This window comes from Chlorocebus sabaeus, chromosome 11, assembly GCF_047675955.1.
Source record: "Chlorocebus sabaeus isolate Y175 chromosome 11, mChlSab1.0.hap1, whole genome shotgun sequence".
Taxonomy (NCBI): Eukaryota; Metazoa; Chordata; class Mammalia; order Primates; family Cercopithecidae; genus Chlorocebus; species Chlorocebus sabaeus.
Window position 1 is genome coordinate 105,342,844 of NC_132914.1, and position 13,896 is coordinate 105,356,739.

Sequence of the window (13,896 nt, forward strand, 5' to 3'; positions counted from 1 at the left end):
GAAAAACCCACCCCCATGATTCAGTTCCCTCCCACCAGGTCCCTCCCGTGACACATGGGGATTATGGGAGCTACAATTCAAGATGAGATTTGGGTGGGGACACAGCCAAACCATATCAGGGGGTGACATTTGAACTTGGCTTAGAAGCATGAAAAAATTATCAAGTAAAGGTAAGGACAGTCCCACCTTAGGGCAGAGGGAGTTCCCCATTGGAGGAGGGGTGCGAGCAGAGGCCAGGCAGCAGTGTCATCCAGAGCTTTGGGCACTGGATAGCACCTGGGTTGGATGTTCTTTTTTTGGCCTAAGGTGCTAGATGTTTGACTGTTTATACTTCCTCCCTAGCCAGGCTGTGAACTCCTGGAGGGTAGGGGCTATGCCTTGTACATTTTGTGCCCCCCTTCAGTATCCCCAGCACAGAACTGGGCACATAACTAGCACTCAGCAATGTCCAAGGAGCTCCAGTGTTTTCTCAAAATGAGCTAATTACTCAAGTGTCCAGAGGAGAACCATACCTCCTCCACCACCAAAAGATGGTTGGGCATTTCATTCATTCTAAAGAGTAGTTGAGGGTAGAGAGGTTATAAATGCTTAAACACCAAGAAGCAGCTTTCTTCTGCAGGACTTGAAAGATAACTGAAAAAAGAAATCCCTTTCTCACGGTCATGCAATACACTGCAGTAAATGCCCCCTTAGTGTGATGGTGATATGGGACCCATGCTTTGGGAAAAGCTGTCTGAGTGTTCTCAGACTCAGGGGATCCAGCCACACAGGCGTGACCCTGGTTTGCTACCAGATTAGTCCTGGACTAGCTACCAGGGAGAACTAGGGGTGGTGAGTCAAGTTTAGAAGCAAATTGGGCAAAAGACAGACCCTTGCCCACCAGATCTCAGGTCCATCCTGCCCCCACTTAGCTGTTCAATAGAACAAATAAAGCAATCAGAAGCACATCTCCCAACAAAGACTCTGAGTACACAGAGGTATCAGTATCTTCTTTGGCTTAAAAGAACAAATTCAGAAAGCTTTTCCCAAAGCGTGGGTCCTATATCACCATCACGCCAAATCTTCAAATATTTAATAAGACCCTACTGTATGTCAGTACTCCTGCTTAGTGCTGGGGATGCAAAGTAACAAGATACAATCTCTATCCTCAAGGATGCAGGCATTCGCTTTATGTACATTGTGGCACCTCCTGGGTGCTCAGACTACACCCTGAGTCCTGGATGCCCCCATCTGCTCTGAGTCATCCTGCTTGGCTATTTCTCTCATTGGGCTTCTAATGCATGAAGCATTTCTCTGGAAGTCTAAAAGGCTGCAGCATCACAGCAGTGGCTGCCTGCTGAGAACATCCTCCATGCAGCCCTCTGCACCGTGGATCATACGGTTTACTTCTCAGGCCAAGCCTATGAGTTGGACATTTTCAGTCCCATTTCACAAATGAGAAAACCAAGATTCAGACAGGTGAAGCCATTTGCCTAAGCTCTCAGCAGAAGCGAGTGGCAGAGCTGGAGTTCACACTGGGGACTGACTCCAAATTCAAGCTCTTAAATTTCTGAGCCACCCTGATGACCCCACCAGAGAGGCTTCCCACAGCTATTCAAGAGGGACCAGCCTACCTCAAATAACCAAGCATTTCTTAAGGACTTGCTGTACTCCTAAGAGGCATTCTAGAAGATGGGAGGTGACATTTGTGAGATTAAAGGAGGCTTGGCTGTCATTTGGTCCAGCTCTCCCCTTAGCAGGAATCCCTCCACCCACATGGCATTCCCTCACTTCCAGAGGGCCCTGGTGAAACCTACAGATCCCCTGGAGTTGGGGGGACAAACAGGCATGTGACAGTGAAATCATGGGGCAAACTAGTGTAGCGAAGTGTCAGACTGTACACAGGACTGGAGAGAAGTGAGGGTGCATATGTGGGAACAAGAAGTCTCCCTGCAAACCTCCCTCTTCCTATTTTCTCTGATCTCCTTAGGGGGCAAAGGAAAGAAACTAAGGTGATCAAGTGGACAGGGATACAGAACTGCTTGTGTCGTGATAGAGGGTCTGAGGTTTAGGGTGTCAGAGGAAGCTCCAGGATTCTCATTATTTAGAAAATGTCATCAGTCATGGCCCAAGCTGACCCTCCAGTATATCAACACTTCTCCTCTTCAGCTAGGTGCCACAGTTCCTATTTAATATCTTCTAGGAAAAAAACCAAATCTACCGTGGCAAAGCTGGCTGGATCCAGCCACACAGATGTGACCCTGGTTTGCTACCAGATTGATTATTCCTGGGCCGGCTACCAGAAAGAACTAGGGGTGGTGGGTCCAGTTTATAAGTAAATGGGGCAAAAGACAAACCCGTGCCCACTAGATCTCAGGTCCATCTTGCCCCCACTTCGCTGCTCAATAGAACAAATAAAACAATCAGAAGCAGCTCTCCCAACAAAGACTCTGGGTACACAGGGGTATCAGTATCTCCTTTGGCTTAAAAGAGCAGACTCAGACAGCTTTTCCCAAAGCATGGGTCTCATCTCACCATCTCACCAAGGGGGCATTTACTGTGGTGTATTGCATGACCATGAGAAAGGGATTTCTTTTTCAGTTCTCTTTCCAGGAGAAAGCTTTGTCTCAGTGTTTAAGCGTCAACACCTCTCCCCCTTAACTACTCTCTATGCAGGAAAAATGGAGCCAATCCCAGGCTCACAGTCTTGGTTGGCCAGAGTGCCTAGGTAGAATTTAATCACTTGTTTTGTTTCTGTATTACGTGCATTTACAGTATGGAGATGTATGGAAGTGCTACTTGCCCACAAGTACCATTAGTGGTAGCAATACAAAGTATCCTTTGAAATTTAAGTTTCGAAAAGTGAATTGACTTAAAGGAAACCAATAAGTAAACAGTAGTACAGTAGGTGCACAGATAGGGCAAAATCATAAAAGCACGGTTTGTGGATGGAATTTGGGAACCCTCAAGTTGAGGGAGACTGACAGAGAAGGCAGTGGTTGGAATGCAAATCCTGTTCTCCATTTGAAGTCTGAAGCTGTCCAGGGATTTAGCAACTCTCTTCCTCTTCTTCTCCCACTCCATCCCCAGGAGTACCCGCTGGCAGCTCTTGCAGGCACCGCCTGCCACTGTGGATTTCCCACCACCCGATTCCCACTCCATGACAGAGAGGATGAGCAGCTCTGTGCCCAGAAGTGCAGCGCGGAGGAGTTTGAGAGCTGTGGAACTCCTAGTTACTTCATTGTGTACCAGACGCAAGTCCAAGGTGAGCTAGGCCCTTCCCCAGTGGACCCCAGATACACTCCCAATGGCTTCCCTCCCAGACGTGTCCCTGCCAGTCCGTCCCACACAGCCTGCAGCAAGGAGAAAACCATGCAAGCCAGAGGGCAGGGATGATGAACTCCACCAGGCTTAGAGTTCCTGGATGGGCAACAGAAGGAGTTCCCAGGGTAGGGAGCGTTCTGATGACCCATCTCTATCCCTCATCACTGAGGACCCTTGGTGGCTCCTGTAGTGACAGCAAATGAGAAGAAAGACTGAGTCTCCCACAGGCTGCAACACAGATTCACTGCTTTATCCTAGACAAGTCATTTCCCCTTTCTGGGCTGCAGTTTTTCCATCTGTAAAATGAAACTGTAGACTGTTAGCCTCCAATGTTCCTTCCAATTCTAAGATTTTGTCAATTTATATATAAATTCTTCCTTCTTCTCTCTCCCTGTCTCTCTCATCCTTTCCACTTGCAGTCTTCTTCCTTTCCTAGTGGAATCCACACTTACTGTTATCTCCTCTTCTGTCTTTTGGGGCTACCAGACATGATAATAATGATGGTGGTGATGATGATGATGATGGTGATGGTGATGATTATGATGATGGTGATGGTGATGATGATAATGATGGTGATGATTATGATGATGATGATGGTGATGATTATGATGATGATGATGGTGATGATTATGATGATGATGATACTGATGGTGATAATTATGATGATGGTGATGGTGATGATTATGATGGTGGTGATGATTATGATGATGGTGATGATGATGACACTGATAGTGATGATTATGATGATGATGATACTGATGGTGATGATTATGATGATGGTGATGGTGGTGATGATGATGATGGTGATGATTATGATGATGGTGATGGTGGTGATGATGATGATGGTGATGATTATGATGATGGTGATGGTGGTGATGATGATGATGGTGATGATGATGGTGATGGTGGTGATGATGATGATGGTGATGATTATGATGATGGTGATGGTGGTGATGATGATGATGGTGATGATTATGATGATGATACTGATGGTGATAATTATGATGATGGTGATGGTGATGGTGATGATGATGGTGATGATGATGGTGATGATGATGGTGATGATGATGATGATAATGATGGTGATGATTATGATGATGATTATACTGATGGTGATTATGATGATGGTGATGGTGATGATTATGATGATGATGATGGTGATGATGATGATGGTGATGATTATGATGATGGTGATGATGATGGTGATGATTATGATGATGATGATACTGATGGTGATAATTATGATGATGGTGATGGTGATGATGATGATGATGGTGATGATAATGATTGTGATGATTATGATGATGATGATGGTGATGATGATGATGGTGGTGATGATTATGATGATTGTGATGGTAATGATAATGATGATGGTGGTGATGATTATGATGATGGTGATGATGGTGATGATGATGATGGTGATGATTATGATGATGGTGATGATGGTGATGGTGGTGATGATGATGGTGATGATGATGATGATGGTGATGATGATGATGGTGGTGATGATTATGATGATTGTGATGGTAATGATAATGATGATGGTGGTGATGATTTTGATGATGGTGATGATGATAATGGTGATGATAGTGATAAGAGTGATGCTGATAGTGCTGATGATGGTGATGATGAAAGTGATGATGTTGATGATGGTGATGAGAAGGAGCAAGAGGAGGAGGCAGCAACACTTGTAGTTTCTTGAGGTCTTCCTCTGTGCCAGACTCAGTATTGCATCCTTCATATGCATGTTTTCATTGAATCCCCTCAACTCTCTATGAGTTGGGAACAGTCATTATACCCTCTTTACTATGGGGCGGGGGAGGGGATTGAGACTCAGAACAGTTGAGGAACTTACCTTAAGTCATACTGTTTATAAACTTTCCCAATAAAACCCATTTCTCCTGACCAAGGTATCATGAAGGGTGGGTGGCACTTGGGTGGGGATTGGGGGTCATCCCTTGCCAGGACACACAGCCCAAAGGAAGCCCCTGAAGGATCACCTCAATGTCTGAATATATTGACCATCTACTATGTACTGGTCCTTATGCCAAGCCTCATCTCATTTGGTGATGTGAAGTCCACAGTAAACCTATGATCAGGGCAGTATCATCCCCACTTTACAGATGACAGAACTAAAATTCAGAGAGATTGGGAACTGGCCACAATTATACATCTACAAAAGCAATTTGTTTCCAGGTGTCTGACTCCAAAGCCCCTGCTGGAAACCTTTGCCCATGCTCCAGTGACACTCCCCACAGTCTGGAGAGCCAAGAAAACACCACTGGACTAGACCTCTTCCTTCTCATTTCCCAGTCACCAAGCTGCCATATGTGGTTGAGCAGGTTGAGCACTGCACTGGCACAGCCAACAGAAAAAGTGGTGTCTGAAAGCCAGCCACATGTTGTGTGCCCTGGATGGCAGAACATCTGTCCAGAGGAAGGAGTGGGCACCTTTTTCTGATTTGCACAAAAGTGCTGTACGAGCTAGTGGCAGCCCCACCAATAGCTTGTCCCTGTTTGACTGATGGGGTAACAGTGGTGATCAGCTGTGGCTGTTTCTATGGTAGCTAAAATCCTTCTGAGAGCCTAGTGAGCATGTGGCTCTTGGCCCTATTTACAGTCTGAAGGGGAAGGATGAGTCTTTGTTAGCTTTCGGGGAAATGTTGGTTAGTCTTTGCAGAGCTGTGCTGCCTTAGCCTGCAGGGGAAAGTCATACACAGATTAATTACCCTGTGATCATGAACGGCTTTGAGGTGGCCAGAACAGACACTGGCGCCTTTTCAATAGCAGATAACGATTCCTTAATCAATGAGTTTGCTCATTCCCAGTGCCCTACCCCCAGGCCATTACTAGGGCTTCCATTTTTCCACATCACTCTTGCAGTTTCTACACACTGGGGAGGTTTGACAGTTATGTGGTTCATCAGCCTGCCAAGAGCCTGGCCCACCAGGGCTGCCATTTATTGAGCACCTACTGTGTGCTAAGCCCTGATGCCCCCTATGGGAACTAAATAATTATTGAACACTTGCTCTGTGCCAGGCTCTGTCAAATCTTTTACCTGCCTTAAATCATCTAATCATCCAAACAGTCCAGTTGCATAAGCACTGTTATTCACCATTTTACAAATGAGGTAACTTGGCACAGGGAGGCTGAGTAACTTGGCCAAAGTCAAACAATTCAGACATGGCAGTGTAGGGATTCAAACCCAGGAAACCTAGGTCCCAAGACTGCACTCTCAACCCTAGCTTCTCAAAATACATTGTGAAAAATTCACAGTCATTATCCCACATAATTGTGTAAGGTTTATTAGCCCTGTTTCATAGGTGAGGAAACTGAGGCTTAGTGAGTGGAAAGCCTTGTTCAGTGCCACACAGGTAGGCCATGACAGTTCTGAATGGAAACCCAGGTTGGTCTGATTCCAGAACTGCATATAATATTGCCTCTAACAGCTGCTTAATTTATAGGGCTTAGGAACCAAACCAACTTTCTTTACAGCACTGAAAACCACAGCTTTTACCTTGGGGTTGGCCTTGGCCTCCCAGGAAGTATTTGAATAGAGAATTCTGTTTTGGGGGAAAATTAAGGAGCCTGGTCTGCCCCACTGGACCTATCAACCCAACATTTTATTCTGAAAAACAAAAAAGTCAAACCTCCAGAAAAGTCGGAAGGCTTATGCAGTGAACACCTATATACTTATTCCATAGAATTTTGTGATGTATGTTAACTTTTGCTATATTTACTTTATTGTCCATCTCTCCATTTCTCCATCCCTCAATCCTTCCTAATTTTTGGTGCATTTCAAAGTAAGTTGCAAGCATCATTGTACTTCAGGATGTTGTCATTGGTTATAATTCAATATTAGCTTTTCTGAAGTAACATTTCCATAGAGCGGAATGCACATATTTTAAGTGTACTAGTTAATGTCAACTGGGTAATCCACTCCCCTATAAAAATATAAAACATAACCATATTCTAGAAAGTTCCTGTGTCTGGGCTCCTTTTTGCAGTATATTCCAATGAAAACCATTCCCTGAAGCTTACCTGGCTTTGCCACAGACGTCCCTTGGTTTATTTTCTCCTAAATCTATTTGTCTCAGAACAAAAATTAAACAGGCAGGAGAAGAGAGCTGAACCTCCAGCTAGCAGCAACAATACCAGGAACCACAATCTATTCTATTGGCACTTCCAGCACGTTTGTCTTACTCTAACACTGCATTCATTCATGAATTTCATTCTCCTAAACAACCTCAGGCTGTCATCACTACTTAATAGTCCCATTTTATAGGTGAGCAAACTGAGGCTCAGATAGATCATCTTTTTCCTATGTCACCCAGCAAGTAAGTGGAAGAACTGGAATTTAAATCTAGGACTTCACACCTCTCCTTCAAAGGGCTTTTGTGTGAAATCAATGAGGCTCATAGTAAGACTTCAACAAATAGCAGCTAATGAAGAACAGGAAAGACCCCAGTAAAATCTTGGGAAGGAATTACCTATAGGAGGGCAGAGTGATCTGCCCTTGTGCCCGAGTAATCATGTGAGGTGAGCTTGTCTGTTGAATTGAGCATGGGGCAGTCACTGAAGGCCTTGCCCATAACTGGTTCGGGGCAGTGAACAGGGAAGAGGCCAAGTGCAAGGGCCAAGGAGTAGATGGCAGGGAGGAAACGTGAAGGAATATGGACAACTCTGCTGACAATATGGCAGTGATGGGGTGAAGGGGAGCTGGTGGTCGCTGGAAGGGGCTCTTTCTAAATGATGGAGCTATTTGTTCCTGTTTGAGTGCTAATGTGATTGAGAGAGAAAAAATATTGGGGTTGGAAGGAGCAAGGAGCTTGAAGAAGGAGGGAATGGAGTCCACACACATGAGCAGGGGATGAGTGACTTCCTCAGAACGGGGAGAGATGGAGGTGAGGCGCCATGGGAGGTGAAGGAGGTTTGCCTGCCTTCCCTTGGATGGTAAACAAGGGTGGAGTTCATCTGTCCTGGGCTGAAGAAGGCAGCACTGAGACCTGGGGCCTCCAGGCCTGGATCTGGGATTCTCTCATCTTCCTTTCTGCTCCAGCGCCCCCTGCTCTGAGCCTTCCCTCAGATGCCTTTGCAACTGAGGGAACCAAAAGAAAAGCTTGTGCTTTCTTAGCTCCCTCTGGGGTTGCAGTGGGAGGTGCTGGGACTTGCATTTTCTGTTAACTCTGATGGTAATGGCATTCTGCAGGCTCTGAAAAGCCAGAGAATCAGAAATAGCCAAATGGTACTCACCACCTCCCAACCCATTTTACAGATGAGGAACCTGAGGGCGAGAGAAAAATAATACCTATGCCTTTTGAGCACTTTAGAGTATTAACATATTACATGCTTTGTTTCATTCAATCCTTACAAGAGCCCTACAAAATAGATATTAATAGATATTATTGTTATCCACCCGGTCATCATTCTACCCATTCATCCATCCAATCAAGAAGCAGTTATTAAGTACCTGCTGTATACCAGATATTGTGGAAACTTTTGATGAATCAGCAAAACACAATATGGGCAGGGTTTCTGACCACATGACTAATTGCATGCATAATTATCTGAATTGCAATTGTGATCAACAATATGAAGGAGATGGATGTAGTCATGCACTAATGATAGCCCAGGGAGTCAGGAAAAGAGGGGAGAGAGGAAGGGAGGAAGGAAAGAGGAAAGGAAGAAGGAAGGAAAGACAGACGGATAGACAGAGGAACCCATTCAACTGAGAGCTGAAGAACAAAAAGCAAAGGCAGGTAGGAGGCAATGGAGAGGGAACAGCATGCGCGAAGGCGCTATGTCAGGACGGAGCAAGACACAGGAGAGGAAGGACGGAGAGACCAGGTGACTGGCATGTGGTGGAGTGGATTAGAATGAGCCTGAGTTTGCAAAGGCCAACCATGTGGGCTTAGAGGCCAAGATAAGAACCCTGGACTGCATCCTATGTTCAAAAGGCATATGTATTAGTTTTCTCTAGCCCTCAGTTTCCTCATCTGTAAAATGGATTGGGAGGTGGTGAGTACCATTTGAATATTCCTGATTCTCTGGCTTTTCAGAGTCCGCAAAATACAAGAATAACAGAAAATACATAATGGATGCCATTGACGGTTTCAATCTGGAGGAAAGGGTATGGGTGAATGGGAAAGGCTTGCTCTGCTGGGGGTAAACTGGGGCTGGAGAGAAGATTCACCCTCCCAGCTGACTTCTATTGGATCACTACTATGGGCTAACCACTGTGCTTGTCCCTTCCCATTATTATCCCATTTAACACTCACCTCAACCCTACGAGGGAGGAACCATCTCCCTCATTTTACAGATGGGAAAACTGAGGCCTAGCGAAGCTTTCCCATGACCCACGCAAGTGTCCTGTGCCCTTGATCACCTGGCTGAGAAGTGGCAGGGGTGGGGCTCATACCCTGGTCCCTTTCAGACAGGCTCCATCTGCCCCTGGTTTTGACCTCTGTCCATGCTCCGCCCTTTTCAGACAACCGTTGCATGGACAGAAGGTTCCTGCCGGGCAAGTCCAAGCAACTCATTGCTTTGGCCAGCTTTCCAGGTGCCGGCAACACATGGGCTCGCCACCTCATTGAGCTGGCCACGGGCTTCTACACTGGCAGCTACTACTTCGATGGCTCCCTCTACAACAAAGGTGAGGAGACGGCAGGGAGGGCAGGGCAGGAGCTTCCCTGGGCTTGGGAAGGTCCCCCCTTGGAGGATATGGGAATACTCCTCCTTGAGTACCTACTGCATGCCACTCAACTCTCCCAGGCACACTTATTGAGACTCACTGCATGCTTGGTATCCCCTACTTCCTTTATGCCCCACAGACATTTCTTCAGTCACGTCCTGGATACTCCACTAGCATCCATTCAATAACTGACATTTATCAAGTACCTATCCTATGCCTGCTACCTTTCCTCCATTTAGGTTACCACAAACATTTCTCAAATACCTACTGTGCCCTGGTACCTCATTACAGATATTTCCTGCAGCAACTCTTTGATGTAATAGAGGTACAAGAACTAAGTTCACTTTGGGGACATTTATTGAGCACCTACTATTCACCAGGTGTCCTCTCCAGATTTAAGTCAACAATATTCACTATGCAGGGTGCTCTATTTTCATTCCATTCACAGATGTTTACTGAGCACTGGAATGTTCTGGATGCACTTCCTAAGTTAGGTGTCCCAACATGCATTTGTGGAGCACCAACTGTGTGTGAGGCGCCTCATGTAGGTTCAGATTCCCAAAGATGTTCTCCTGGCACCTAGTAGGTGGCCAGGTGCCATATTCTTATTTAACCCTGCATAGAAACCTTGTGAGGTAGGAGGAGGATGTTCTTTCCCAGAAATGAAAACTGAGGCTTGGAGAGGAGAAATAATTTGTCCAAAGTCACACAATGTTTTTGTTTTTGTTTTTTCAATAAGCTGATTGGGGATTGCATTCTAGTATTTCCCAGTTTCAAAGCCCGCATCTTTATTACTCTATCATACAGGTGAGAAATTCCTGGGTTTCTTACTGAGGAACAAGAAATCATGGATGAAATGCCCCTTGGGCATGAAGCCCTCTCCTGGGCATGGTGGGAGACATCAGGGAAGCAAGGCCTCCTCTTGTGGGAGGCTTTGCATCTACATGTGTAGCAGCCCTTGGCCATGGTCTTTGTGTCTGCAAACCAGCTGAAGACCATTTCCTGGCTGTGTGACTTTTGGCAATTTACTGTACCTCTCTGATCCTGTGTCCTCATGCACAAATTAGAGATAAGAGTACATACCTCATGAGGTTGTTTCAAAGCAGAGGTGTCCCATTTTTTGTCTTCCCTGGGCCACACTGGAAGAAGAAAAATTGTCTTGGATCACACATAAAATACACTGACACTAATGATAGCTGATGAGCTAAAAGTAAGATAAAAATAACAAAAAAATCTAATAATGTTTTAAGAAAGCTTACGAATTTGTGTTGGGCCACATTCAATGTCGTCAATAAAAGTTGGCTCTGGGTACTCTTGTCTGGGTGCCAGCCACTAGCCAGGCACAGCTTGGTGCCAATAAAGAGTCATCCCCAAACCCTAGCTCAGGGAGAGCCAGGGGGCATGTCTTTCTCAGGGCGAGACACAGGAGGGAGGCAGAGACTGGGCAAGAAAAGGCAAAAAGGGTGAAGAGGGACAGGCTGATGGTTGGAGTTGGCAGCGGGTCAGGCAGGGGAATCTGCTTAAGAATCCCAGCTTTTTATATATTTATTAATTTCCAGTTTGGGCCTGAGTGATTGTTTATTAAGCACCTATTACATATGAAGCTCCATGCTGAGGGTATTGCATGCTTATGTCAGGATTTGAACCCAGGGCTGGCTGTCAGCCGTCCCTATGATCTTAACCCCTGTGCTGTGCTGCCTTTGTGGGAGCTGCTGGGAAGAGCACCGGGATATTCCAGAATCTCTCTGGCTTGTCCTGGAGCAGTGGCTGTGGAATGCAGGTTCAGAAAGGATGCCATGACTGGCCAACATTCTCACGCTCCTGGCTGTGGTAGCAACCCTACTCATGCAATCCCAGAATGTCACAAACAGAAGGGGTCCCTCAGGATGATTTAGTTCAGGGATCAAAATTGGTTTCATCTAGTGTTGATTCCAATGAATTTTTGCTTAAGGATGATGTGTTAAGAAAGGTTCTATTCTCTCTCTGAAACAAAGTGCCTTAATCTATTAGTGATGCCTGTTGAAAGTGGAGAATGGGGAATGGTGGCCTATACACCAAGTCTTCGCCATCTGATCTAACTCAACCTCCTAACTTCAGAGAAGAAGAGGAAATGGAATCTTAAGATAGAGTCAGGAGATCTGATTTTCAGTCTGAAAGTTCACTCTGACACTTACCAGCTATGAGAACTTGTGCAAAATTCTTCACTTCTCTGAGCTTTCATTTCCTAATCTATAATAGGGGGATGTCAGTACTGAACTCAGAGATTTTCCAAAAAATATAACAAGATAATGTTTGTGAAATGATATGTATGAGCCTGTGGTGTAAAACAGACATTTTTTAAATGCTATGTAACTAGGACAGTCATTTACTTAGTCAAAGGCAAAGGGAGTTGGTCTCTGACTACACATTATCATTGCCCAGGGAGCTTTCAAAGTCTTGACACCCAGGCTGCATCTCAGACCATTTCCATCAGACTCTCAGGAGTGGGCCCAGGCATGGGTGTTTTCTATAAGATCCCAGGGGATTCCACTGCAAAACCAGAGCCAAGACCCCTGGCCCTAGACGAAGAACCTAGCATTCTTACTTCCAGACCCAAAACATTCCAAAAATTCATTTGTCTCCCTGTGTTTGCTAATGCTTTAGTGTGGGCAATATTAATGGGTCATTAATGGAGTGAGACACCTACTAAAAGTTTACCTTGATTTAAAAAAAAAGAAGAAGAAAACATAACACCCCTGTGGCAATTCCCTGCCTCAAGCTGTGTCTAGTTACTGGATGTTTCCTTCATTTGTACTGAGACAGGCAGGGGGTTGTGGGCTGGTCACAGACAGCTGAGGCTTTGAATGTAGTTGCCTTTTCATTAGGAGCTTTAAAATCCTTCCTGCAGCCTGAGCCCTTGCAGTTAACATTGAACTCTCCCTGGGAGCTTGGAGTTGGCAGTAGGGTGCAGACAAAATGAAGAGCTGCTTGCCCCCCAACAGCATCAGTCAATCTAGCTAACCCTGCCCAGTCTCTCCCCACATCACCTTGCAGCTGAAAGATGCTTAACTTCATGAAATCCTTTGCTGCATTTGCCACACTGGGGCAAAGTTCTGCAGCCCCTTTCAAACCCTAGGTATAATGAGCTCTTTGTAGTTCAAGAATGCACTGGAGATTTGCACGTGCTATCTCTGGGACATCAATCCCCACCGCCCCCACCCTTATTTCTTGCTTATTTGGCCTGGAAACCGTCTCCTGAGGCTGCAGGTCAAAGTCCCCATTGCTGTGTCTCTGGCAGACTTAACAGGTCGTCCTTTACCCTTTTTGTACCCCAGACATTCCTTCATCATAGCCCTATTATTATTAATATATTCACATCGCTGTTAATAATTCTAATCATCGTGGGCCCTTATTTAATATCTACAATGGGCCCAGCACTGTGACGGGCACTTTATATTTTTTCTAACTCAGTCTTGAGGTATGCGTGCAGAAGATGGATAGGACTTACTCAGAAGGAGGGAAAAGAGGGTGTCCCAGGCAGAGGCCATGGCATGCACAGAGACAAGGAGGAGAGTGGCACAATGTGATGGGTGAATAAAAAGAGTTCCATGCTGTTAGATGGTGAAAAGGGAGGTAGTGAGGCTGGGGTATAAGGTAGAAGGAACATCCAAAACAGGATTTGGCAAAGCACCTAGAATGCCCTTCTGAGAGCTGTGACCATTGTCCTGAGGGCTATGGGGCTGAGAATGGGGTGGGATATTGTGAGGTTTTCAGCAGAGACGTGATGTGCTGAGACTGGTGTGTTGGAAATAGTCTTCTGGCCACAGATTTGGACTGGGAGGTATTTATCAGGCTGCAGGGTTATCCAGGGAGTGACAGTGCTGGGGCGAAGGGGAAGTGGGTGGGACATTTAGGAGGTCACTG

General features: G+C 45.6%; 1 protein-coding gene across 4 annotated transcripts in view; it reads left to right on the forward strand.

Moving 5' to 3' along the window:
- Window positions 1-13,896, forward strand: part of WSCD2 (WSC domain containing 2) — a 123,769-nt gene that overhangs the window by 97,083 nt on the left and 12,790 nt on the right. For all 4 annotated transcript variants that reach the window (XM_008004574.3, XM_008004573.3, XM_008004571.3 and 1 more), the window contains 2 exons: window positions 3,070-3,244; window positions 9,790-9,954. In XM_008004574.3, the coding sequence (XP_008002765.1) occupies window positions 3,070-3,244; window positions 9,790-9,954 (340 nt within the window). The remainder of the gene's footprint in view (window positions 1-3,069; window positions 3,245-9,789; window positions 9,955-13,896) is intronic.